The following is a 24,698-nucleotide window of genomic DNA, read 5'->3' as shown; positions in this document are numbered from 1 at the left end:
ACTGGGAGTAGGGTGCAGTGACAGCGCGCGATAGTTCATAACCATTTGGACTTAAGGTCCATTTGGCAATTTTGGGGGGGGGGGGGGCCCGGCCTGCCCACATTATGCTCAGGGAGTGGGGGGCAGGCCTAAAAAGGTTGAAGACCACTGCACTATAGTATTAGACAAATTGGGTGTTTTTGTTTAGAACTAAATATCCGTTTTCTGTCATCTCTCTTGATGCCATGCCTGTCTCACAGGTTAAAGGTAGAACTTACCTTAAACCGGAGTCGCTCCAGTGTGCCTGGAGTGCGTGAAGAGATGTCCACCCTACCTCTGACCCAGGTTTGCCAGCTTGTGTCCCTTTCGAGAGTCCTTTTGCACAGTCCCCCTAACTTCTGTTATCTTGCCGAGTATCTTATCCTAGTGACTGAAAGTATCCTGAGGAACTTTGCTTATTCTGCTACTTCATAAGACTTTGGCTCCACTCCTACACTAACTTTTCATATAGTTGGGGATTGGACTTGCATTAGAAGCTCCAAAATGTGTGTCTAGAACGTGTGTGTGTGTGTGTGTGTGTGTGTGTGTGTGTGTGTGTGTGTGTGTGTGTGTGTGTGTGTGTGTGTGTGTGTGTGTGTGTCCAACCCTTTTCCTTCCAAAAGACTATCTGATGTGTGTTTGCTAAGTACAATTACCGTTTATCTGTAAATAACGTGAGCACTTGGTAGTACCGATAATACAGTAGAACTGTTACTAGTGTCAAACTATGTAACAGTTGTAACCACGAGCAACTACTATTGAAGTAATCACCTTTGAAAAATATTACGTATTCCTATGTGTTTAGTGAAATAAGTATGTTTTGAGGGGATTGGGTCCTCCGACGTATTCCATATCTATGGCATGTAATCACCACAGCTGTGCTGCTTCGGAAACTTTTTTCTGAGTCCTGCATCGATGACGTCGATGCGCCGTCGTCGAGGACCTCGTCCGACGTCATCCGATGTGATAAGTAGGACGCACGACGCCTGTAGCCTCAGTTCCGTTTTTTGCGCGAACGTGTTGCTTCGTGAATCTCGATTAACGCCTCGACTCTTTGGAGTTCTGTTCTTCTCGGTTCTTCGAACCTGTTAGTTTTTGTGAGAAAATCCTTTGTGTGAAGATGTCTTCTACTTCGTCTTCGACCCCGCGTCCGGGCTTCAAGAAGTGCGGGGAGTGTGGGTCCAAGATGTCGGTGACAGACTCGCACGACGCCTGCCTCGGGGAGGGCCACGACACGGATGACTGTATCGACTGCCAGTCTCTCACGTCCAAAGCCTCACGTGAACATAAGAAGAAGTTGTCGGTAGGTCGGAAGTCGAAGTCTGCAGGGCTTTCGACGGATGTTTCGAGAGGAGACTCTCTGCGTCATCGTCTGAAGTCTCGTGGGTCTCCTTCTAGGAGTCTGTCTCGCCACTCCTCAGCCTCTTCGAGGCATTCTCAGAAGCGCCGACAGCGGTCGTCTTCCAGGTCCTCTTCGGAGGACTCTGCCCGGCACGTCGCTTACCCCACCAGCCGTGCGACGCCGGAGGAATGGGCTTCCTTCGGGAAGAAAATGCTGGCGATTCTCGAGTCGCAGGGTACTAAGCCGTCCGCGCCCCCGAGTGAGGTCGGTCGTGAGAGGTCAAGAGACACCGCTCGCAAGAGTGGTCGGCACGAGTCACGGGAGAGGTCCCGTTCGGACAAGGGGACTCGTTCTCGACGTACCCGTTCCAGGTCCCGGTCCTCGACGCGTTCAAGACCGTGTGCACCTGTGATGTCTTCGAGGAAGACATCGTCGTCGACATGCTTTCTCGAGACTCCGGCTCCGAGGAAGTCGTCGAAGCCGTCGACGCTCAGGTCGTCGAAGGACACGCTCGGAGCTCCGGCTTCGAGGACTGTGTCAACGTAGTCGATGCTGGCGGCGCTGCATCTGACGTCGACGCCGATCCTCTCGGCGCCGATGCCTGTTCTCTCGGCGCCGATTCACTCGACGCCTTTCGAGGCCGGGATGTCGGAGGTATCCCGTGGCACGGGGGAACCCCCTAGGAAGGCTCTGGTTAAGAGCAAGCACTCTCGGGTGCCTTCTTTTCGCCACCTGGAATATATTTCGGAGGTGGATGAGGATTCTGATGGCCTGGTTCCTAGTCAGGTTCCAGATGAAATTGTCTCGGGCCATAGTCAGTTTGACGATTTGAGGCAGTCACTGCATAATGCCAGTGGACTGGACACCTCTCCGGAGGTAGAGTTTTGTAGGCCTGAGCCTGGCTCTCATGCCGATTCCTCGTACCGACACCTTATGGCTAGGGTTTCCGAGTACTTGGGATGGTCTGCTCCCCCAGGGGAGTTTGTTCAGGATGATCTCACGGACATCTTTGATGTTGGTCCCCCAACTGACCCGGTACTGCCGTTCCATATGGCTTTACAGAGAAGGGTGGCGGCGGCGGCTTGGACTGCTCCTGAGAGTCTCCCGGCGGTGGGCAGGTCCTTGTCGCGAAAATACTGTCGGCACCCCACTCCGGAGAGTTTGGTGGTGCAGGCGGCCACGGCCCCGGCAAAGCAGGCGTCGTACCCTACCATCCCTCCTGATAGGGACGACAAACGTTTTGATGGCTGGGCGAAGGAAGTGTTTTCTTCTGGTGGTATGGCGCTTCAGGCGGCCAACTCCATTTGTGCCTTGTCTCGTTTCACACACACTCTGTGGAACTGTGTTGCTTTAGCGGCTGAACATATTCCCGAAGGGGACGAACGGGATGGTTTCCTTGCTATGGTCCAGGATGGTAAGGATGCCATGTGTGAGTCCGTTCAGTCGGGTTTGGACTTGGCTGACTGCGTCAGCAGGTCCATGGCGGCGAGCACCGTGATACGCAGGTTTGCGTGGTTGCGGAAGTCAGGGTTTGCTCCTGATGTGCAGTCCCGGCTCCTCAACATGCCCTTTGACGGTGAACACCTTTTTGGCAGCAAGGCTGACGAGAGCCTTGAGGTTGCAGACCTCAAAAGCTGCAGCGAAGTCGTTGGGCGCTGCAGTTCGCCAACCTCCGCCTTTTCGTCCTGGGGGACAGCAATGGAGGGGTGGTTCCTTTCGCTATTACTCGTCCTTCTGTAAAGCGAGAGGAGCTGGCAGTCAAAGAGGCCTACGCAGGGGTACCAGAGGTGGACGACAGGGTACCCGTGGTGCCAAGGCCGCTGGGGCAGTTGCCTCTTTGCCCTCAGGTAACGCCGCAGCCGCTACCACTCAGTCATGAGGCCATGTCCCATGGTTCGCCGGTTGGGGGAAGGCTGGCGCAGCATCTTGTAGAGTGGCAAGCCATTACTTCAGATGTGTGGGTTCTGGAGATCATAACCCACGGCTACTGTCTTCCCTTTCGGCACAGGCCTCGCGACGATCCACCGGGGAACCTCTCTGCAGAGTCCGGATCCGCTCCTCGCGCAGGAAATTCAAGCCCTGCTGGAGAAAGGCGCCATAGAACTGGTGCCTGTAGCGGAGAGGAACAAGGGATGGTATTCCCCTTATTTTTTGATTTCCAAGAAAGACGGGGGATTGAGACCCATCATGGACTTGCGCGGTTTGAACAAACTCCTCAGGAAGGACAAGTTCAAGATGGTTACTCTCAAGTCCTCCAGGCCCTTCAGCTTCAGCACTGGTTGGTGTCTCTCGACCTCAAGGATGCTTACTTCCATGTGCCGATCCATCCCAAACACAAGAAGTACCTGAGGTTCGGGGTTGGCGACTCGCACTTTCAGTTTCGGGTCTTGCCGTTCGGATTGACCTCCGCCCCGAGGGTTTTCACCAAGCTCATGGTGGTGGTGGCAGCGCATCTCAGGCAAGGGGGGATTCACGTCTACCCCTACCTGGACGATTGGTTGATCAGGGGGAGCTCTCCCGAGCAAGTCCTGGATCATCTGTCCGTCACCTGCCACTCCATTCACAGGCTGGGCTTCTCCCTCAATTTAAAGAAGTCCCATTTGACGCCAACACAGCGGCTCCAGTACATCGGAGCAGTGCTCGACACTTCCCTGGGGCAGTGTTTTCCTCCCCAGGTGAGGGCTCTTCACATTCAGCAGATGGTGCACAAGTTTCAGCATGCCCAGACGCTCCCAGCGTTTGAGTTCTTGAGGTTGCTCGGCCTCATGGCATCCTGCATTCTTCTGGTGCCAGAGGCTCGCGCCTGCGGATGAGATCTTTGCAGTGGGCGCTCAAGAGGCAATGGTCGCAGTCCTCCGGCAGGATGTCGGACCCGGTTCAGGTGCCGCCCTCGGTCGCCCGGGACCTTCTGTGGTGGGCCGTCGAAGGCAACTTGATGAAGGGGGCTCCATTTTGGCTTCCCTGGCCGGAGGTGACAATCGTGACGGATGCATCCCTCACGGGATGGGGAGCTCATGCCAACGGGCTGACAGTCAGCGGTCGTTGGTCTCTGTCGGAGTCCAGACTCCGTATCAATCTGTTGGAGCTGAGGGCCGTCAGGCTAGCCCTGAAGGCTTTTCTGCCGACTGTGCGAGGAAAGAATGTCCTGATCCTGACGGACAACACAGTGGCCATGCACTACCTCAACAAAAAGGGGGGGGGGCAGGGTCACTTCCTCTGTGCAGGGAGGCGAAGCAGCTCGCGTTCTGGGCCATCCAGCAGGAAGTTTCGATCTCGGCAGTTCATCTGGCCGGAGACGAAAACGTGACGGCGGACGCTCTGAGCAGGCAGAGCACGATCTCTCACGAGTGGGAGTTGGCTCAGGAGATTCTCCTGGAGATCTTCACCCTTTGGGGGACCCCTCAAGTGGATCTCTTCGCCTCCAGTGTCAACCGGAAGTGCGAGAGGTTCTGCTCGCGGGAATTTCCTCCAAAAGGAGCCTTATGAGACGCGTTCGTGGTGGAGTGGTCATTCCCGTTGCTGTACGCGTTTCCTCCAGTCCCCGTCATCCCGCAAGTGCTGTGGAGGTTGCGGAAGTTCGGTTCCCGGATGATCCTCATTGCTCCGGCGTGGGCTCGGAGGACGTGGTACCCGGACCTTCTCGACTTGTCCATCTGCCCTCCACAACGTCTTCCCTACCGAGACGATCTGCTCTCACGGGAGGGGGGGGGTCAGGTTCTCCATCCAGAGGTCAGATCCCTCAACCTTCACGCTTGGCTTCTGAAAGGTTGAGGTATAAGGATTGGGACCTCCCTGAAGACGTGATGGAGGTGTTGCTCTCGGCCCGAAGGCCAGCAACGAAGTCTGTACCGTTGGCGTAAGTTCTGCGACTGGTGCAGAGTTCAGAATGTGGATCCTTTTGCATGTGACATCCCCATGGTTCTGTCCTTTTTACTTTCTTTGGCCCACAGGGGCTTGCAAGTGGGTACCATTAAAGGTTACCTGGCGGCGCTGTCCATCTTTAAGCGCTCGTCTGAAGAGTGTTCCTACTTTAAAATCCCTTTAATTTCACAGTTTCTGAAAGGGCTCACTAATGTTTTCCCTCCGTCACCTTTCCTGGTGCCCAGTTGGGATTTAAACCTTGTTCTTAAGTTTCTTATGGGTGCTCCATTTGAGCCTTTACATTCTTGCCCTTTGAGGCTGTTAACTCTGAAAACTGTGTTTTTAGTTGCGGTTACTTCCGCTCGCAGAGTGAGCTAGTTACAGGCACTTTCAGTTAAGGCACCCTTCACTGTATTTCACAAGGACAGGGTTGTCCTTAGAGTTCGTCCTTTTCTTCCGAAGGTAGTGACAGAATTTCATTTGGCCCAGAAGGTTGTTCTTCCGGCATTCTATCCTCCTCCGCATCCTGGTAAGGAAGAGGAGAGGCTCCATAGGCTTGATCCTAGGAGAGCTTTAAGCTTTTATGTTTCACGCATGTCCCGGGTCAGAGTGGACAATCAACTCTTTATTGGTTACGCTGGAAAGCGTTTGGGACAAGCTGTGACGAAACAGACTTTGTCTCGCTGGATTATTTTGGCCATCTCGGAGTGTTACCGCTTGGCGGGTAAGGACCCACCGGCTGGCTTGCGGGCCCATTCTACCAGGGGTATGGCTGCATCTACTGACCTGCAGAGGGGTGTTCCTATTCGCAACATCTGTGATGCAGCCACATGGGCTTCAGTACATACATTTGTACGTCACTATTCCCTTGATTCCATCCGAGGACAGGATCTGGCCTTTGGCAAGGCGGTCCTTTGCTCTGCTATTTGATTGGCTATTCTAAATTTTGATTCTAAATTCTTTCCCTCTTCCTTGCTCTGGTACTGCTTTGGGAGTCTGTCACATATATGGAATACGTCCGAGGACCCAATCCCCTCGAAGAACAAGTTACTTTCTTACCTGGTAACGTTCTTTCGATGGGATGGTCCGACGACGTATTCCATATCGCTCCCTCCCTGCCTTCCCCGCTGCAGAATTTCTTTTGCGATTGCAGCTTACGTTCCGCAAGGCTTTGTGTCTGACTGGCGGTTGACTAATGTCACACGTTCTGGGGGAAAAAACTACAACTGAGGCTACGTGCGTCCTACTTATCACATCGGATGACGTCGGAGGAGGTCCTCGACGACGGCGCATCGACGCAGGACGCAGACACCGAAAAAAGATTCCGAAGCAGCACAACTGTGGTGATTACATGTCATAGATATGGAATACGTCGTCGGACCATCCCATCGAAAGAACGTTACCAGGTAAGAAAGTAACTTGTTCTTCTACCTTCCTTGTGTAAATAACAAATGTATATTTTTAATATAACGTTTGCTGTGTGTTTCTTCGGACTATTGTACTTACTTGGTTCAGTGTACTTACCTACAGCTCACATCTTTCTCCTATGATGAGCCTGGCTGCTCTGCCGTTCCACCAAGATCCTTTGGGTAGTACAGACTCGGGTACCTGTATCCCATGGGATAGTTTTATAGATTCTCACCTCAAGTGGACTTTAGGAAAACTCCCTGTTAAGATGGATTTCTGAACTTGACCTGGAGGGGCAGAGGTTCAGAAGGCCAGCCTAGTTTCTTGGAACAGGTTAACCTCTGGAAAAGCTAGACCAATCAGGGTAGCTACGGCAGGCAGTCAACACTAAGTCTCAGGAGGGGTGAGGGTGACTGAAGGACCTCAATGAGCACACAGAGCAAGGACACTTACAAATTACTCTAGACAGGGGTTATATCAAAAATATAGACACATTTATTTCAAGGCCTTTGTAACATAGACCATAGCAAAAGAATTACAGTAACACTAAATAAACCAACACAACACTATCAATACAATGTATATACAAGACCATTGGGGTCTTAGATGGGAAGGAAACAGGCAGTGCAGATAGTCTTTAGTCCCAGTTCGACATTGAAAATACACCTAACTAAGAGGCAGTCCAAGCCCTAAGAAGAGAGGAGTGTTGTGCTCAATAGTACATGCAATGCAAACACACGTGGTCGTTCCCCTGGGCAGAACAGGGTCTCTAGCAGCTTGGGAAGGTGGATGAGGCAATGCAGAACTAGTTCCCACTATTCAAGAAGGACCTCCACTTGAAGGCAGAGGCAGTTCGAGAGTTTGGGATGGAGTCGCTATTTCGCAATAGCAGTGGAAAGGAGAGGGGCATCCAGGGGCCACTCGGGCCACTGGTTGGGGTATTGAGTACTCACCGGTCCCCGATGCAAGCGGACCCAAACTTCAGCAGGTCAGTCCACTTCGCTTGCAGGTTCGAATGCGGCAAAAAGCACATCTCAGCACCTTTAGTTGGTGAGATACAGCGATGATTCCCAAACGGGACAGTGGCAATTTTTTTCCGCTCCGGGTAGATGAATCGACCCAGTTTCACTGCAGCAGGCTTCAGGCGCAAGAGGGTCACAAATGCTGCGGCTGGGCAACACAGTAACCGCGTTTACTCCGGTCCTGGCACACTCACTTCAGACCTGGGAACGCCAAGTGTACAAAATTCGGTGTGAGGGTGCCGGGGACAGAGAGCTAGCAGTATACCAAGTTTCGAGGTTGGCATTGACAGAGCAAAGCAACTGGGTAAGCTGGTCAGTCCACTGGTTGGCCTAGGGACACTTCTGAGAAAGCTTACTTGCAGGGTTTGATGAAGGTGCCGGGAATAGTTCGTCCCACTATTCCAATGGGTCGAAGCGTCTTCACAGACCTTCTAGGACGAGCAGATGCAGAGGGATCCCACGGGACGACAGCGGGCTCAGGGTGCCAAACTTTCCAGCGGGTCACCAGCGGTTCCTCGCTTCGTAGTTGCAGGATACTTGGATCCTATCCTTTGTTCAGTGAGAACTCAGAAGATCGACATGGTAGTGGTGTTTTCAGCCTCCTCTTAGCCAAAAGTTCCCTTTGCGCCAAAACGGAGAGGACCCAATGTGAGATTTGCTCACAAACACACACTCCATACGTGGACCAATCACGGACCACGGTGGTCCCAGGCATTCATGGCACTCCAGACTCTCTGGCACCCAGGATGTGTATTGGAACCAGACGTTCCAGCCCACACCATGGAGGCGCACACACAAGGCATGCAGTAGCCCACAAAAGCATTGGGATTTGTGGGAAAGTGCATGACCAAATAAGGACTGACCCGGGTTGACTCGACCTGGGGAGGGTGAAGGCGCAAGATGGTCAAAGGACAGGACAAAGAACCTCGTGGCATGGCCATTTTGGAGCCAGGCCACCTATTTGTGCCAAACGCGGTTAACATGGCAGAAAAGGGTTAAAAATAATGCGAAAAGATAGCTGGCACCAGTCCTGTCCATGACACATCTGCACAGTTCATAAAAAGTCCAGTTTAGGGCCTTTGGAAAGGACTATAGACCCAAGTGTGCTTTATGGTAGGATACATTGCACACTTGTTACATGTTGCACAAAAGTTGCAACACGGGAAAAAGACTAAGGGATACAATGTCTCCCAATACGGACTGTCTTAAGGGCATGTCAGTTTACCCGTAAAAAAGTGAGCGAAAGCCCAGAGGAGTGCAGCTGAAGGCTGTGCTTCTCTGGCAAAGTCAGTCATTGGTGTCTAAACAGCAGCAACAAGTTTGGGGGTTGACACATGGAGGGAAAACTGCATAGTTATGAAGTCTTTCCTAACACTCCCCTCTCCTATTTGCACTACGTAGAATATGCTAAACTCTTGTGGGAAGGGGGATTTCTATCAAATTATCTACTCTGGTTCCCGTGTTAAGAAAGGAGATGCCGCTATTTGAAGTTACATTTTAATCTCCTCCCTACACTTGAAATTCTTGGTGCAAGGTTAGGTACTCTGCGGGGGAAACCAGATTGTGCCGAGCTTGTAATCCAGACTCAAAAATTGAAACGTTAGAACTTTTGGTGATTTACTGCCCTATTTTTTCATAGCTTTTTAAGGAAGCGTGTATATGAATTTTGAAGGCGGTGACGAGAGCTTATTCCATTGAGGGGCATAGTATTACATTGATTTTAAAACTATTTACATTTTTAAAGATGTTTGTATGCCTAACAAATTCTGTACAGTGAGGCTTATAATTATTCACGTATTGTATTTATTGATAGTCTATTTTGTGAGATTTCAATGTGTTTAGAAACCATTGTACAATATGAAAATAAAAAAAAACTGACTAACTTGTGAGAGTCAATGTTTGAATCGTCTGCTGACCTTAAAATGTCAGGATAATAGTTTACTGCAGCAGTAGTTAAAATTGCCATAAATCAGTGGTCTTAATTAAGATACCTCAAAACATGGGCTACAGCATATCATGAGCTCATTCTCCGAGTGATAACTCATTTTGTGAGTCACAGTATTTTCATGAGTCTTAAGGAATCACAGTATTCGGTGGCATTAAATGAGCCTCAACCGAATCTTGATAAAGCCTGTGCTTTAATAAAGTAAAACGCATTCGTTTTTCATTACTCATTCTAAACCCAGAGCCGCCATACATCATGAGATACAATGGGGCATGAGCGTTGATGGAGCATGTTTCATGTAAAATCCAAGACCCAATAAATAACTGCTTCTTATTTTCCCTTGCAGGCGGCAAACAAAGCTGGGCTTCCCTCAGAGTTGGCACAAAAGTTGCTTGAAATGAGTGGGACAGCAGCAGTGAAGGATCGGCTGAGACTGACCACAGCGGAGGCCGTAAAATATGGGGTATGAGAAAGAGAGAAGATGGAGGAAGGGATTGCGTGGGGCAGGGGGGGAAAAAAGTCTATAAGAATGAAATAAAGGGTGGAAGGATAAATGGGCATTGGCAAAGTGTGCTTAGAAGAGTTGAAGGGAAGGAAAGCGTTAAGCTGATAAGTGAAGGCGAGGATAATGAGTGAATAATATAGTGGGATGAGGCAAATAAATGGAAGCAGGTTATAAAAGAGGGAACATTGAAGGTGAGGGCAACCAAAGGGATGGGGGAGAATGAGTTGTAGCATGGAAGGGAAAGTGAACATAAATGGAGGAAACTGGAAGGCGATGAGCAAGGGAGATAAAGGGTTAGGATGGGGCGCAGGTTTTGTGATACATGCTTCCTGTCTTGTCATGTTGGATCACATTTGCCAGCATTCAAGCTACTCTCCTTCCTTCTCCCTCTACAGGCTTTTGGGATGCCCACAGTCGTGGCTCACGTGGACGGCAAGCCCCACATGTTCTTCGGGTCTGATCGATTCGAGCTGCTGGCTGATCTGTTAGGTGAGTGAAGCAGGCCCTCTCCAGGCCAAGCCACTGTAGGGCATTCTGATCGCCTCGTTTGTCCGGGATTTGTTTTTCTTATTGCAGCTTTTTCACCACATATCAGTTGGACCCTCCCCATAACCCCCCTAGTTCTGAAGTGCATACATGGAGTGGTACCAAGATCTGGATGGCTCATTTTCATAATACTGTTAGTTCTGGATACCACATCCAGAGGATTGTCTGTTTCATTTAAATGTGGGTTCTGATGTTTAGGCCTGGAATATGACATTGACACCTGGGAGCGCTGGAAAATGATGCAATCCAAGGAGATCCAGGATAAGAGCTTTGAAGGTCTTCATTGCACTGAAGAATCCGGGCACAGTATGCTGGTCTAGGTTCCCTCTCTGATACCAATAGTTGACCAATGTTATCACCAGGCTGCAGTATTTGGAGGTCAAGCTCCAAATCTGCAAAACCACACAAATGGGCGAAATAGGTTAAGGCGCTGTTGCCACTGTGATTCATTTTCCTTAAAACCCACTTCTTCAGATTCTATTAAGTGGACCATAAGAGTCCAGGCACCACTTCAAAGAGCTGGTCCCCATTCTGGAACAAATCTAAGAGATGCACTTTCCCTGCGACCATGCCCACCCAAGGACAACTGGAGTATTTCTTAGTCATTGAGCGCTGGTGCCTGTGGAGCAAGAAACTGTCCTACTAGGCCTTGTTACATTCACACCGTGCAAGTGCAGACGATCAGTGCAGCGCAAGGGGGCAGGACAGGGCAGGAAGTTGGGAGCCCCAGGGGCTGGGCAAGTTCTGAAGAGAGCACAGGGCAACCAGAGATGAGGGACACTAGTGTGAGGACTGGGTGGACCACATTCAGGTTGGTCAGGGAAGGGTGCCAGAGGGCAAGTGCTGGTTAGGGGTGCTGGGGTAGACTGGTCGAGGAGGGCCTGGTCCATGTAAGACTCATAACGGAACAGGCACCAGTTGCAGCGGCAGGGGGATATTAGCAAGAGAGGGGGGGAAGGAGGAGGAGAAAAGGGAAGTCTTGAAGTTTCTAAAACTTAAGGAGATCTGACTCAAGTCTGAGGAAGGCAGGGAGGCCGTTCCAGAGGGAGGCTTCTGCCGCAGAAAGAAATCTACCCCTCAATCTCTGCTTGGAGAAACGCCTGATCTGCAGAGAGTTGGAGCTAGAGGACTGAAGGACTCTAGCAGGGAGGCATTTGGGGAGAGAAAGTTGGATGTAGCATAGACCGAGGCCCCAGAAAGCCTTGTGGTTGATGCACAGGGTCTTGAATTTGATCCTTGCAGCCATCAAGAGCTAGAGGAGAAACTTTAGGACTGGAGAGATGCGGTCCCAGAGCTTGAGGCCATTGATGAGTCTTGCAGCCCTAGTCTGGATTAGTTGGTGAAGGGATGAAAGAGGCAGATTGGGGAGGAGGCTGTTGCAGTAGTCTAGTATAGAGGGACCACAGAGCTCTGGGGACATTGAGCTTCTGCGGAAAGGTGAGGAAACTGATGATGCCTCTTAGGAGGTGGAGCTGAAAGTTGGACTTCTTGGCAAGGTCCGTTATGTGAGGGGAGAAGGAGAGCTAGAGGAGTCAAAGATGCCTCACAAGAGGGTGATGGGAGGGGGACCCAAGGAGGGAGGCCAGAGAGTTTGAGGGAAGCAGGGAGCAGGCGACCCAAAGAGAAGGATCTCGGACTTACTGATCATTAGCAAAGCATCATCCCTGAATGGAAGTCGGGTATGAGGGAGGCAGAGGAAAGCTTAAAGAAGAGCTTTGTGTCATCAGCATAACACTGGAATTGAGGAGAGAATGTGGAGAGCAGTGGGGATAGGTAGATATTGAAGAGCCACAGCAATGGCATAGAGCCCTGAGGGACACCGCAGGTAGAGAGTGAGATGGAGGAGAAGAAAGGGACCAGTTGCACTTGGGAATGCCGGATAGATGGGAAGGAGGTCAGCCAAGCCCAGTGCCTGGTTCCTCATGCCTATGGTATCACAGAGCCAAATTATGAGGATTGCATGATTGTGTCAACGGCAGAGGAAAGATCGAGAACGAACAAAACGGAGGGAGAGTTGGAATCCAGATTTGAGAGCAGGTCTTCACAGGTGTTCAGGAGAGCAGTGTCTGTGCCTCGGGATGCTCTGAAGCCAGACTTGTGGTCGTGGAGACAGCCAGCAGATTCAGAGTTGTGGATCAGTTGGGGGATTACCAACTTCTCCAGGGCTTTGCCCAGGAAAGGGGTGATAGTTGGCTGCTCCAGAGGGGTCAGCAGATGGCTTTTCTGGGAGAGGGTGCACAAGGGAGTACTTGAGGGGTTGTTGGAAAGAGCCAGAGGCAAAGGAGTAGTTACAGAAGTCCGCCAAGGCAGGGGCAAGTGAGGAGATGTTGTCCTTGATGGTTCTGGAAGAGCAGGGAGGCATCCGTTTGGATGAGACTTTCATAGAGCGCCCTACTTTAGAGACCTCATCCAGTGCAGTGGGTTAGGAGCAGAGTAAGGGGGACCCAAGGGAGGAAAGGGGGGGGGCGGTAGTTGGGAAGGGAGAGGAGTAGAGAGATGAGGGGATGTCCAGCGTTTTGGTGGTAAAGTGGGAGGCCAGTGAAGTGCAGAGGACTTGGGAGGTTGGAAGAGGTGAATACTGCAGTAGGATTGGCAAGTTCCTTACCGATTTTGAAAAGTTCAGCTGTGTTATTGGTGGCCCCAGAGATTCATGCTTGGACATGGGGCCCTTCTCTTAGAGCGATTGTGAAGTCGGTTTTGCCTTTTGGAGCAGGCGGCAGGCCAGTTTGTCAGAGGATGTGCATGAGGTCTGCCGCTAAGCAATTCTGCACTCGCGTTTCAGAATAGCCAGGTCGGAGTCATACCAGGAATTGCACTTGGAGGCAGGCTTCATACGGATCCTCATGGCAGGGGCAAGGATGTCGAGGATATGGAGGATATTGGAGATGGAGAGATTAGGGTTAGCAAGAGCAGAGTCAGTATGAGAGTCAATAGAAGGGTTAAGAGGAGGCGTGAAGGTGGCAGCAAATGCAGTGACTGACACTTGCTTCATTGGTTGCATGACAGAGAAGACGACTGGCAGTGGGGGCTGAGGCATAGCCGGGGGCACCTAGATCTCCAGATGAGAGGAGAGCATGATCGGACCAAGATAGACATGTAGTGAGAGGGTTGGAGATGGGGATGTCTGTGGAAATTAGCACATCCAAGGTGCGTCTGGTTCAGTGTGTTGGACCGGAGGGAAGACTTGTGAGGGAAAGAGTCGGAGGTTGCGGAAGAGAACAGAGGCTGCAACAGGAGAGTCCAGATGAATGTTGAAATCTCCAAGGAGGAGAAGCCTGGAGGAGGCAGATGGTAGAGAAGAGGAGAGGTTGGCCCCTTCTGACAGGAAAGGGGAGATGGGTCCAGTGGGCCTATAGATGGTGGAGAGAGTGAGGGAGATGGTAGGAGAGACCCCAGGGCTACAGACAAGGCAGTCAAAGGAAGAGTAGGATTGAGTGGGTATAATAGTAACAGGGACTCCTCATTCGGGGAAAATAAGAGCCACTCCACCCCCAGACCAGTTTGGCCTGGCATTGGAAAGTATCTAGTAGCCATCAGGGAGAAGTGTCAAAAGCAGTGACTGAGCTGGCCTTCGACCACATTTTGGTGAGAGCGAGGACATCAAGATCTTCGAGGAGATGACAGATGTCAGGGGAGTGGTTGACAGCAGAGCAAGAGTTAAGGGTAACTAAGTGAAGTTGGTTGCCACCTTTTTAAAGATCTTCTGAGGAGGGGTACAAGGGCGGGTACAACCCTCGGAGGGGAGAGAGAGGAGGAAGTTGATGAGAGACAGACGCCTGTCAAGAAGGAGGCGATTGGGCTGGGAGCCCTGGGCCATGACGGTGCCATTTAGGTAGACCTTAATGATGCACCTAGACGATGTGAAGTGAGCCAAGAGCACTTCCCATCTGGTTCCACCATTAATGGGTGAGGAAGAGAAAGGCGAAAGGGCAGAGACCATGTGGGGAGTGTAAAGGTAGGGAGAGGATATCAGTGATAGTCTGCCTGGAAGAAGCTTAACATAGGTTTCTGCAACGGGCAGGCCTGGGTATAGGCCAGGAGACATTTCTTTAACATTTTTACTTCCAGGCTTCGAGAGGGAAGATGGGAAATAGAGTAGCAGTTAGAGGGAGGAGATTGAGAGCACCATGGCGTTGGGTGGGGCAGATGGCCAGAGGGAGGGAGGGAGGGAGGGAGGCAGAGAGGGAGGCAGAAAAGGCTGCACAGTGCACAAAGAACTCATCGGCAGCCTAACAGCCGAGCAGGTACAGATGGCACGGGTGTGTTTACAAAATGCAATGGGGGTAGATTTTTTTTTTTTAAATTTTTTTTTTAAACTCCCAGTTTTTGAATTTCTTAAAGCAGGAAAATGCAGCAAAATACAAGATGCAAAAGGGCAACAATTAGGAAATGGCTAAAAATGTATGGTAAAGCAGGCATGAAATGCTAGCAATTAGAATACCTAAAGGCCATTCTTTAGAGCATAAATGACCAGATTTAAGTTCGACAAATGCAAGCAAAATAACCAGATCCAAGTTTCACAAATGCATGCAAAATGCCCAGATTGAAGTCGCACACATACAAGCAAAATGTCCAGATTGAAGTTACACAAATGGGCTGACAACCAACATTGGCATGAGCAAGTGTAGTTGGAGTAAGCCAAACGGACTACCAGGAGTGGTAGTGATGTGCTTCCAAAGGACAAAACAAAAACGCCAGATGTTGATGGGTTTGCAATTTGGGGGTCAGCCTGACTCAATAGCAGGAGAGCGAGCTTAGAGTGAAAGATAGGAGGGGAACACTGATGATGGGAGTTGGTAGTGAAGAACAAGTGGGAGGAAGAATGTCGCATCACGGTTGTAGGGAGGAGGGTTGGATCGGGCAGCAGTCCTGATGAGGGGGAACCAGAGCACAGATGGAGGAGAGAGGTGCGGCAGGGGGAAAGCACTTACCATCAGAGTCAACGTGCTGGGGTGCCAGTCAAAATGGAGTCCGTGTTATGCAGAGCCATTGAGAGTAGCCATGGTGAAATCGGGAAGCAGAGAAAAGAAAATCTGAGTGCAGCGTGGCGCGGCCTCTACTTGACAGGCCAGACAGGGGCCTTGCTTTTGGGGCCGGCTAGCGCCTGAAGACTTCCTGGATGGCTACAAGTACTGCAGACTGCCCGATCCTAAATGAAGAGGGCGGGCTGCGTGTGCGCTCGCTCAAAAGGCACTCCTGTGCCTGGGAATGGCAGCGCTCATGCCAGAAGAACGTGGCCAATAGTAAGAATTAGCAGCTCGGCTGGGATCACCTGATGGTGTTTAGAGTAGGCATCCAACCTCCTTCCTCCGGGGCACACAATGAGAAATGGAGGCCCAAGTGAACATAAAAGAGCCAAGTCGTGGGCCATGCATGGGGTGGCGGCTAACGTCTGCCGGCTTCCTGGATGGCCAAAAGTACTGCAGATTGACCAATCGGCATTAGAGGTAGGGAACCGTGTGAACTCAGAAGGCACTCCTGTGCCTGGGAATGGCGGCGGCCATGCCAGAAGGGAACGCGGCCCATCGTAAAAATTAGCAGCTCGGCTGGTCTCACCTGTTGGTGTTTGGAGGAGGCATCAAACCTCCTTCCTCCGTGGCACACAATGAGGAAAAAGAAGACAGTAGCTTGGTCCATTACTATCGGACAAAGCATTAGTCTTCTTACTAACCTCTGAGCACAAATGCTTTCACACTGGTGCAGAACTTATGTAATCTTCGAGAGGCCGGGTCCATATAATTATAAGGTCGCCCAGCCTGATGGAAGACTCAAAACTCAGATATATCATAGTAACCTTTTAAAGGAGTGGAAGGAAGACCGGTGGAGTCCTTCAGTTCTAATGGCCACCTAATTATTATTTATGTAGGTATTTATTGGTTTTTACAGTAACCACAACATAATGCCACCGCAGCCCAGAAGAGATAGTGTTCCTGAAGCATTATACAAGAGTGTATCGCATTTCTTGTGATTATAGTTGCACACTTGTACTTTGATCTACACCCTCAAGTGTTCATTATTGAACAAATTGCGCCCAAATCTCTGGTGGTCTAGTATGCAAAGGCAAAGTGCGAATGAAGGCTGTCTTCATGTCGTGACAATATGCCACATCTTCCAGCCATTTCTGCAAACTGTCCTGGTGAACCCTCCACCAGGACAGTGCCACTCTTGTACGGGCCAGTGCCAAAAGGAAAGCAGGGAGCATAAGAGTTGCCCGTGGTAAGTGCACAGTGTTGCCCAATAGTGCCACCATAAGGTCCATCTCGTCTTTCCCAGACAATGCGCATAATTCGGGGCACCATCTCCCCCCAGTATCAGTATATTACCGGGCAGGCACAAGGCATGTGTAGAAAGTCGGCTGGGCTGCGGCCACACCGATCACATGTATCAGGGGTGTTTGGATAGTGTTTGTGCAGCCTCGCCGGTGTATGGTACACTTGATCCATAAGTTTGAAAGGGATCTGTTTGAGGCTGGAATTCGGAGAGACCTTCAAAGTCTGGAACATCACAGATTTCCAATCTTCCTCAGAAATTGCCCTACCCAGTGTCCCCTCCCAGGACCATGTCTGGCCCATAGAATGTCTGCCTGAATGCTGTGGTACAGATGGGAAACCAAATAACCCACCCTGTCTGATTGTATCCGGTTATGTAGCAGCATTCAAGTTGGTGGTTGCTTTGGGAATGATGGGAATACGGATGTCCAAGTATTCTGCATCCGAAAATACATGAACACATCCAGCCGTGTGGTTACATCCTTATCCTTTGCCTGTTGTAGTGATATAAATGGATGCTCAAAAAAAATCACAAAGTTTGTATCCCAACATTCCCCACCCACTGAATGTTGACTCTCCCATGATTGCCATATTGGCAACATGTCTAACTGGGAGGAGCGGGCAGTATAAAATGTCAATGCCGTCTTTATGTGCTTCTTTGAGCCAAATGGTGCAGGTAATATTGACAATATGCCTGGATCCCGGCCCTGCCCTTGGTGCACCGAGAACATGCGACCGCCGAAGATAGGGGGCAGCCATAGCCCTCTCCACCTGAATGTGGTTAAATGATATGAGTGGCATACCAAAATGCCAGGAAGTGTGGTTGTGCCGCCCAGTAACATCGTTCCAGGAGCGCCAGACCCCCCTTTACTGTATGGTTGAGCCAACGTGGTGTATGTCACCCTGGCTTGTTTCCCAATAGTCCCCCTAGGGATGCTTTTATGCAGGAGGACCTCATGGGGAGGAACTCCTTCTCTCGGGATGAGGACGATCACCTAGGGCATAGCTTGTTGTCGAAAGTCACATCCCAAACCCCCTCCATGCCAAAAAATGTCCTTGAGAGTAGATCCATGCATTTCTGTAGTTTAGGAGAAACAACCAAAAGAAGTACCAGGATGAAGAAGAGCACAGAAGAAATGAAGATTACGAAATCTGCTTGTACTGGTACAAGGTGGCCACAAGGATGCAGGAAGATAAATTCATCAAGAACAAAGGCCTTTGACAATCCACCAGGACGGGACTGGCAATGTTGTATAAGAGAAGGACTGAAGATTTTGTCAAGCCCAGCTGGGAGAGGCAACAGGTGTGAAAATCATCCAGAGCAGGAATTTTGAACCGTGTCGGCTGACCAGAAAAACCGAAGAGCGGAGAACGCCGGCAATGTGCTGAGGGAGTTCTCAGTGAGGTCAAACAGGGGCAGATCCAAACACGAAGCGGGAAGAGGAAGCCAAGTAGTCCAGGAGAGCACAGAAGCAAAGGAGAGAAGCCCAGACAGATGCGCCCCAGTCTCTGGAAAACCCGGTGGAGAACCGAAGTGCCAAAGAAGGTAACTGGAGGTACGAGAGACCCAGAGGTAACACTGGGTGGAAGAGGCGCAGGCTCGAGGGGCTCTCCGTCGGCCCACTAGTAGCAGGAATCTGAGGAGAACTTCCTCTTCGCAGTGACAGCAATAAACCCACTGACCACCACCCACTGACCACCATAGAAGGGTCTGGGTCCCCAAAATAAGAATATTAAGTATGCGAGGAAAGCATCCTCATTGCAGTGGCTGGGAAAAGTCCACTGAGGCCCGAGAAGAATTTGGGATTTTGCCAATACCAGGTGGAGGAAGTCATTCTCCTGGATCTGAAAGTTGAAGACACAGAAAGCCCCAAGGGGTACTAGGGGAAGGGTGCCATTCCCCCTGGCTTTGGTGTGAAATACATTGGATTGTGTGAACTAATACCAGTAGAAGCAAGTCATTATCCTGGTTCCGAAGTTGACTGCTATAAAGGTTTGTTGGAACCACAAGCAAAGGGAAGGAAGTCCTTTCCCCTGGCATCCTTTTTGCCAAAGAACTTTTCTGGGAGTACCACCCCACTACCAGGAGAAGGGAGTCCTTCTCATGTAGAAGGAACTTTTCTGTTGACTCAATATTTAGTTGTTTCTTTTCTTAACAGAAGTCTTTGCCAACCAAAATGCCACACTAGTGTGAGTATCCGTCCTTGACACTATTAAAACATGCAGCATCCAAACTGGACAAAGGAAGGAGTCCACATATACTACTGCCAGCTCCAGTGTCAATCCATTGCATGGGCTGTAAAGAGTGACATCCAATTAGTAATAGTACTGATTATTGTTGATAAAGAAATGGGCATTTGTGTGAATGGTCATTCTCGCAAGTACATAATGGCGACAGTTCTGACGGCACAAGTATAATATGAGCTGATAGTCAATTGCCCCTACTTAGTCTGCCTTTATTTCTGAATTGAATCCGATCTTAAAATGACTTACTGGAAAATTGAATTCATGTTTTCTCTTGGTTTAAAAAAGTTATTAGTATATTATAGTCACCCATTTTATACTTTTACTACAACGTGTCAACAAAAAGGGGAAAAAGATCACAGGAAATATAATCATTTCACATTTAAAACAATAAAACAGCATTACACAGATACGAGGAATAAACAAAAAATTGAGATACAATCTCTACATATAGTACAATATTTCCTCAATCAGTTGCGAAATAAACACCAATAGCTTGGTTACATGGCAAATAAGGTTTGTCATTACCTGACCTATAGCGATCTCAGAAATCCCTATAGTTTATGGCATTAATGTTCCTGTTATCTTAAGCACACCAGGCCCGTCTGCGCAGGTTACTAAAGCTTTCACATACCATGATTAAATGCTTCGCACTTTCCAGAGTTTCCTCGCCACAGAATCTACTGTGTGGAATCCGGAATGAAACTCTGACACAAGTTAGCTGTGTTTTTGCTTATAGACTTTTATTAAAAATAAAAGGTTTGTGTAAGGGCCTCTTTGACGCTGATCTAAGAGAAATGTACCTACCTAAAACCAAAACTAAGGATCTGTCTGTCGGGTTGTCAAAATCAAAACTGTCCTTGTCTCCAAAAGTTCTATCCTGACTCTCACTATAAACTATAAGGTGAAAAAGGAAATATCTTTAACCTTGGGTGCTTGAGAAGAGTTTGTAAAGGAAGAATAAATTGTCCTTGGAGAACTTGTGTTGGAACTGCGTCTTGGTTCCAGAGGGGGGAGGAGGGTCACTTCCCCTGGATTGCTCTTCAATATGAAAGATTCTTTTTTTAACAGTTCTTGCGTCTTTCTTGGCACACAATAGCACTGTCACTTACAAAGCTGTTTAGCCTAGTAATTCCACTTCTTTTAAAGTTCGCTGTTTTCCTTTCTGCCAATTTTCTGTTCCTCCTTGTCTGATTCGCACAGTTCTAATGTTTTCTTACGACTTCTTGTATTTATACACTTGTATTGCCTGATATACTCTCGTGCCAGGGTCTTATATTCACATCTTGTTTCTATCCACTGCCACAGTTGTACATCCCCTTTGTTGCATAATATATCTTTTTGATATATCATTAGATTTTGGTTCCCCACGTACTTGCATTCCATGCATTCACATACTGATCAGGGTCTTGTTTGCAATACACTTGTTTCACAATTAGGCTCTTTGCTTTCTCCCCTTCCACTGTTATAATTATTATTGCTCATGTTTGGCGCAGTCGCCGATACGGCCCAAGGACCCCACTATCCTTGAGTTGACTCAACGGCTCTTGTTGGCGTCCTCAGTTAAGCAGCAAAGCTGTACCGCCTGCTTTCCTCTTGATTCAGCATGCCCACTTCTGTTCAGGTAGGTAAGGTACTGCTTTCTGCGGTCGGCGAATGCCCACGAGTCTTCCATAGGCTCCTAGAGTTTCTGAAGAAGCCCCGTCCTGGCAGGCGCCCTTCTCCCTGGATTTTGAGGCACCCGGGTCCACCACACCGGTTTGACCTACCAAGCTTTTCGAGCCTAGCAGAGAGGTGAGACACTCTCTCCAACAGCAGCAGCCTCTAACACTTTGCCTCCAGTCTTTAAAGCTCTTGGGCACAGGTGTTTTCGGAGAACTAGAATGCTCACTGGTTCTTCCGCTCTTCACTGCTCTTTCCCGCTTCCTCGTCGCAGTATTGGGATGATTCTGGAAAAAGGAGTCCATTGTTGACAGTTGAGATAAACGGCTTGGAAAATCACTTCCAATAGTTCTGAATGGTAAATCTGTTCTGTTTGATGGATAATTAGAACTGGAAAAGGTGTTCTTGTAGTTTCCATGTTTTAGATCAGGGATGAAGGTTTTGTCTATATGTGTTGGGGAAAGGTTTTCCCTATTCTCCCTGGTAGGGGGCCGGGGGAAGGTGAAGAGTGTGGACGTATGGAAATAGGCCATGAGGGTATTGAGTATGAGCGGATTATCTTCAAGGGTAATGGCCATGTGGCCGTCTTCTGGCCAGATGGGAGGAGGTTACCCCCAGCGATGACTCTATTGGATTCATCACACTACACTGACAAGCTGATCTGGGTATGCCCAGGCGAGCCCCGGTAATTTCCTTTTATTTTTTGGGGGGCTTTATTTAAACCTTAATATTGCATTCAGAAAAAAAAGAGACTTCAAAACACGTAAACACAACGCATGATAAAACCGACAAAGTTGTAAAATATGTTGCATAAAACAGTCATAATATAAAAAACACCCATCCCAACAAGCTTAATACAGTATATCCGTGCATCCTAGGTGTTTGTTATCAAATGTAAACATTTCACAAATTATGCAATTTTCAATTTGTCTAAAGTGTTGCTTACAAAGACGCATCTTTGTCATACAGAGTCGAATGAAAACATACTAAAAACACTACAAAACTTCCCCGTAAACATAGTGCTTAGGCACTTAGACATTCCAATAAAAGATGTCTAGTGGTTTCTACTTTGGCAAGAGTGCCACAGAACCTGCAGGCAGAATCGTCCACCTGTATTGTCCCACACCTCAACACTAATTCCTTGGATAGCAGCAGGTTCCATCTTAATTTAAGGAGCAAGTTATAGAGGTATTTATTAGGGAACTGGAATAAAATATGTGAGTCCCTCTTTTCTTGTGTTCCTTCGACAAGTCGTGCAGGGAGGGATAGTCGTAAAATCTCTCTAAGGCCTCCGACCAATCCTTATCAAAAAGAGCCTTTTTAACTTTGTCTGGATTACCCAACAGTGTATCCCTATCCTCCAAGGTACTTGGGGCTTTGCTGACCTTTACAGCCTGATAATAGCAGCTCTTGACACTTTATTTTCCACACCAAAAAATTATGAAAATGGAACTTGAAACGAAAAATGCTTTTATCCCCATCTAAATGTGACTTACTTGGCTTGAAAATCGGCTAAATTGCTGGTGTGTGCTGCAGCGCCTCATGGCTTTGTTTTAGGAGCATTTTGTGTTTTTGTGCACTCCAAGATGGCTGTGCGCTTTGTGTGAACCTTGAGGCCACTTGCAGGGCCTATACTGTGCCTCCTGCACTTCCCATTGGCCAGTGGGCATAGAAACCCACCAACCCTGTACTGGCACGCTTTAGCCGGCCCCCTGCTCGGAGGCCCACTTCTCAGGCCCCTGTCTGCTCCATGTCCGCTACCAGTATGCTACTTTGGGGTCCATTGACCTTTCAAAAATGATGCCACTAAACTCTTCTAAGAACCCCAAAAGAGCCTAGACTTTCACACTTCCTTAACCTTGGTTTAGTTCCCTCCTTTCTGGACTCACTCCTACCACCTTTGGACTTACACTCCCCTTTCTTCTCGTTTCTCCCATGTTCACTCACTGAATTGTTGTTTTTTGACCCTTTGCTTGTTTCTGAACCATCTGTAATGAATAATCTTGCATCTGAACCCTATTGTAAGGTCACGTTTTGCTGTTTTTGCTTTTGTTTTAAAAGTTGAATCTTGCTGTACTTTGCTAACCTGCTTTGCACTTTGCTTGTAACTGTTGCTTCTCTGTAACTTGCCGGCCCAGTGACTTCATTGCTCTTCATTCTACTCCTACCTGCCTTCCCGCGCTACCATTCCCATGGCGCTTTCTGTTTCTCCTATCTTTTCTGACTGCTTCGCTATCGACTATCCTTCTCATCTCACTAAGTCTGGTAGGAAGAAGTTCAAAAAGGATATCCTGGCGTCCAACGCAGGTCTCCCCATCGCTGATACTTATTCCAGTGCTTTCTCCAGACAAACCCTCACCGACGACCTATTTGTCGTTCCTTTGCCAGATCTATGGACACTTCATAGGATCTCTGTGCTCTGTCCTGTCTCCTCCTCTCCCATTAATGGTGGCACCCGCTGGAAAGTGCTCATGGCTTCCTTCGACTCTAAGGTATTCTTTAATATCTACCTTAATGGCATGGCATCGTCGTGGTCCAAGGCCCTGGGGCTAATCTCCTCCTCTTTGACAGGCGCTTTCCTCGCCTCATTAAATTCCTTTAATCTCCTGCTGTCTCCTCCTCTCCCCCTTTGGCTACCTTGCGCTCTTTCCTCCTCGTCTGACCCACCTCGGGCTGCTGCTCCTCCTCTGCAGGGCGTACCTCTGATTTGTACCCCTCCCGGAAGGTATTTAAGGCTGGTAAGCTTCATCTTGCCACTCTCAACTCTCGCTCTGCTTTCCAACACTCCTCTGACACCTCCTTGAAGAACTTGACCTTGATGTCCTTGCTCTTACTGAGAGATGGTTCATGACCAACTCTGTCACAAGATTTGACACTCTCCTCCCTGATGGCTGCACAATCCTCTCCGCACCCAGATCCTCTCTGTCTGGAGGGGGTGTAGCCCTGATCTTTCCTGAGTGGATTCCTGCCTCTATCATTCCCACTCAGACTTGCTCCTCATTTGAATGCCTTGTCTGCAGGCTCCCTCTCCCTCCTAGCAATTCTTACTGTGGCTACTATCTACTGACCTCCTGGTCAAATGACCTCATTTCACTCTGAGTGGGCTGACCTCTCCTTCTCCCTCCTGGCCTCAACCACCCGACTCCTTGGTGACCTCAATATGCATCTTGACACACCGTGGGTTGTCCATCCTCTCTACTCTTCCGTGTCCTCTGCAACTCCCTCTCCCTTTCTATCCCCCCCCTCTGGCCCGACTCACTATGCAGGGCCCACACTTGATGTTTTGACCTCATCTGACCTCCCTCTCTCCAACCCTATGACCACTCCTCTCACCTTGAGCGATCACTGCCTCGTCTTCTCATCTCTCCCTCACCCCCTCCCCCCCAGGCCAAGCCTACCCCTACACTGCCACCTACCTTCTCGGACATCCGGCCCATGAAGCGTGTTATTGGAGGCCTTTGCCGCCACCGTCTCCCCCCCTCCCCCCCACCCACCTCTGCCTTACGCACGTCCTGACACAACCCGGTCTCTGCTCTTTGAATGGATTGTGTCCTCCAAAGTATTCCTCATCTGTGACATGTAATGTCCACAGCTGTGCTGCTTCGGATTTTTTTTCAGCAGAGGGCGTCCTTGCGTCGATTGAGTCGGGTCGATGTCCCTCGGAGGCCTCCGTCGAGGGTGACGTCATCGGATGTTATAAGTAGCATGCACGGCGCCCGTAGCCCCAATTCCGTTTTTTCCGCAAGCGTGTTTGCTTCAAGAACCCAGCGCGTCTCGTGTCTTCCACTTCGTATTGTACGATTTTATGTTGCCGTCTTCCACCCTGACGACCCCGCAGTCTGCTTTTAAGAAGTGTCGGGACTGCGGGTCCAAGATG

At 49.4% G+C, this 24,698-nt stretch overlaps 1 protein-coding gene across 2 annotated transcripts in view; it reads left to right on the top strand.

The window, feature by feature from the left end:
• Positions 1-24,698, top strand: part of GSTK1 (glutathione S-transferase kappa 1) — a 395,651-nt gene that overhangs the window by 278,435 nt on the left and 92,518 nt on the right. For both annotated transcript variants that reach the window (XM_069650560.1, XM_069650561.1), the window contains exons 6-7: positions 9,942-10,058; positions 10,496-10,589. In XM_069650560.1, the coding sequence (XP_069506661.1) occupies positions 9,942-10,058; positions 10,496-10,589 (211 nt within the window). The remainder of the gene's footprint in view (positions 1-9,941; positions 10,059-10,495; positions 10,590-24,698) is intronic.

Source organism: Ambystoma mexicanum, chromosome 3p (genome assembly GCF_040938575.1).
Source record: "Ambystoma mexicanum isolate Mex_15411 chromosome 3p, UKY_AmexF1_1, whole genome shotgun sequence".
Taxonomy (NCBI): domain Eukaryota; kingdom Metazoa; phylum Chordata; class Amphibia; order Caudata; family Ambystomatidae; genus Ambystoma; species Ambystoma mexicanum.
This window is presented reverse-complemented; position numbering and strand designations above follow the sequence as displayed.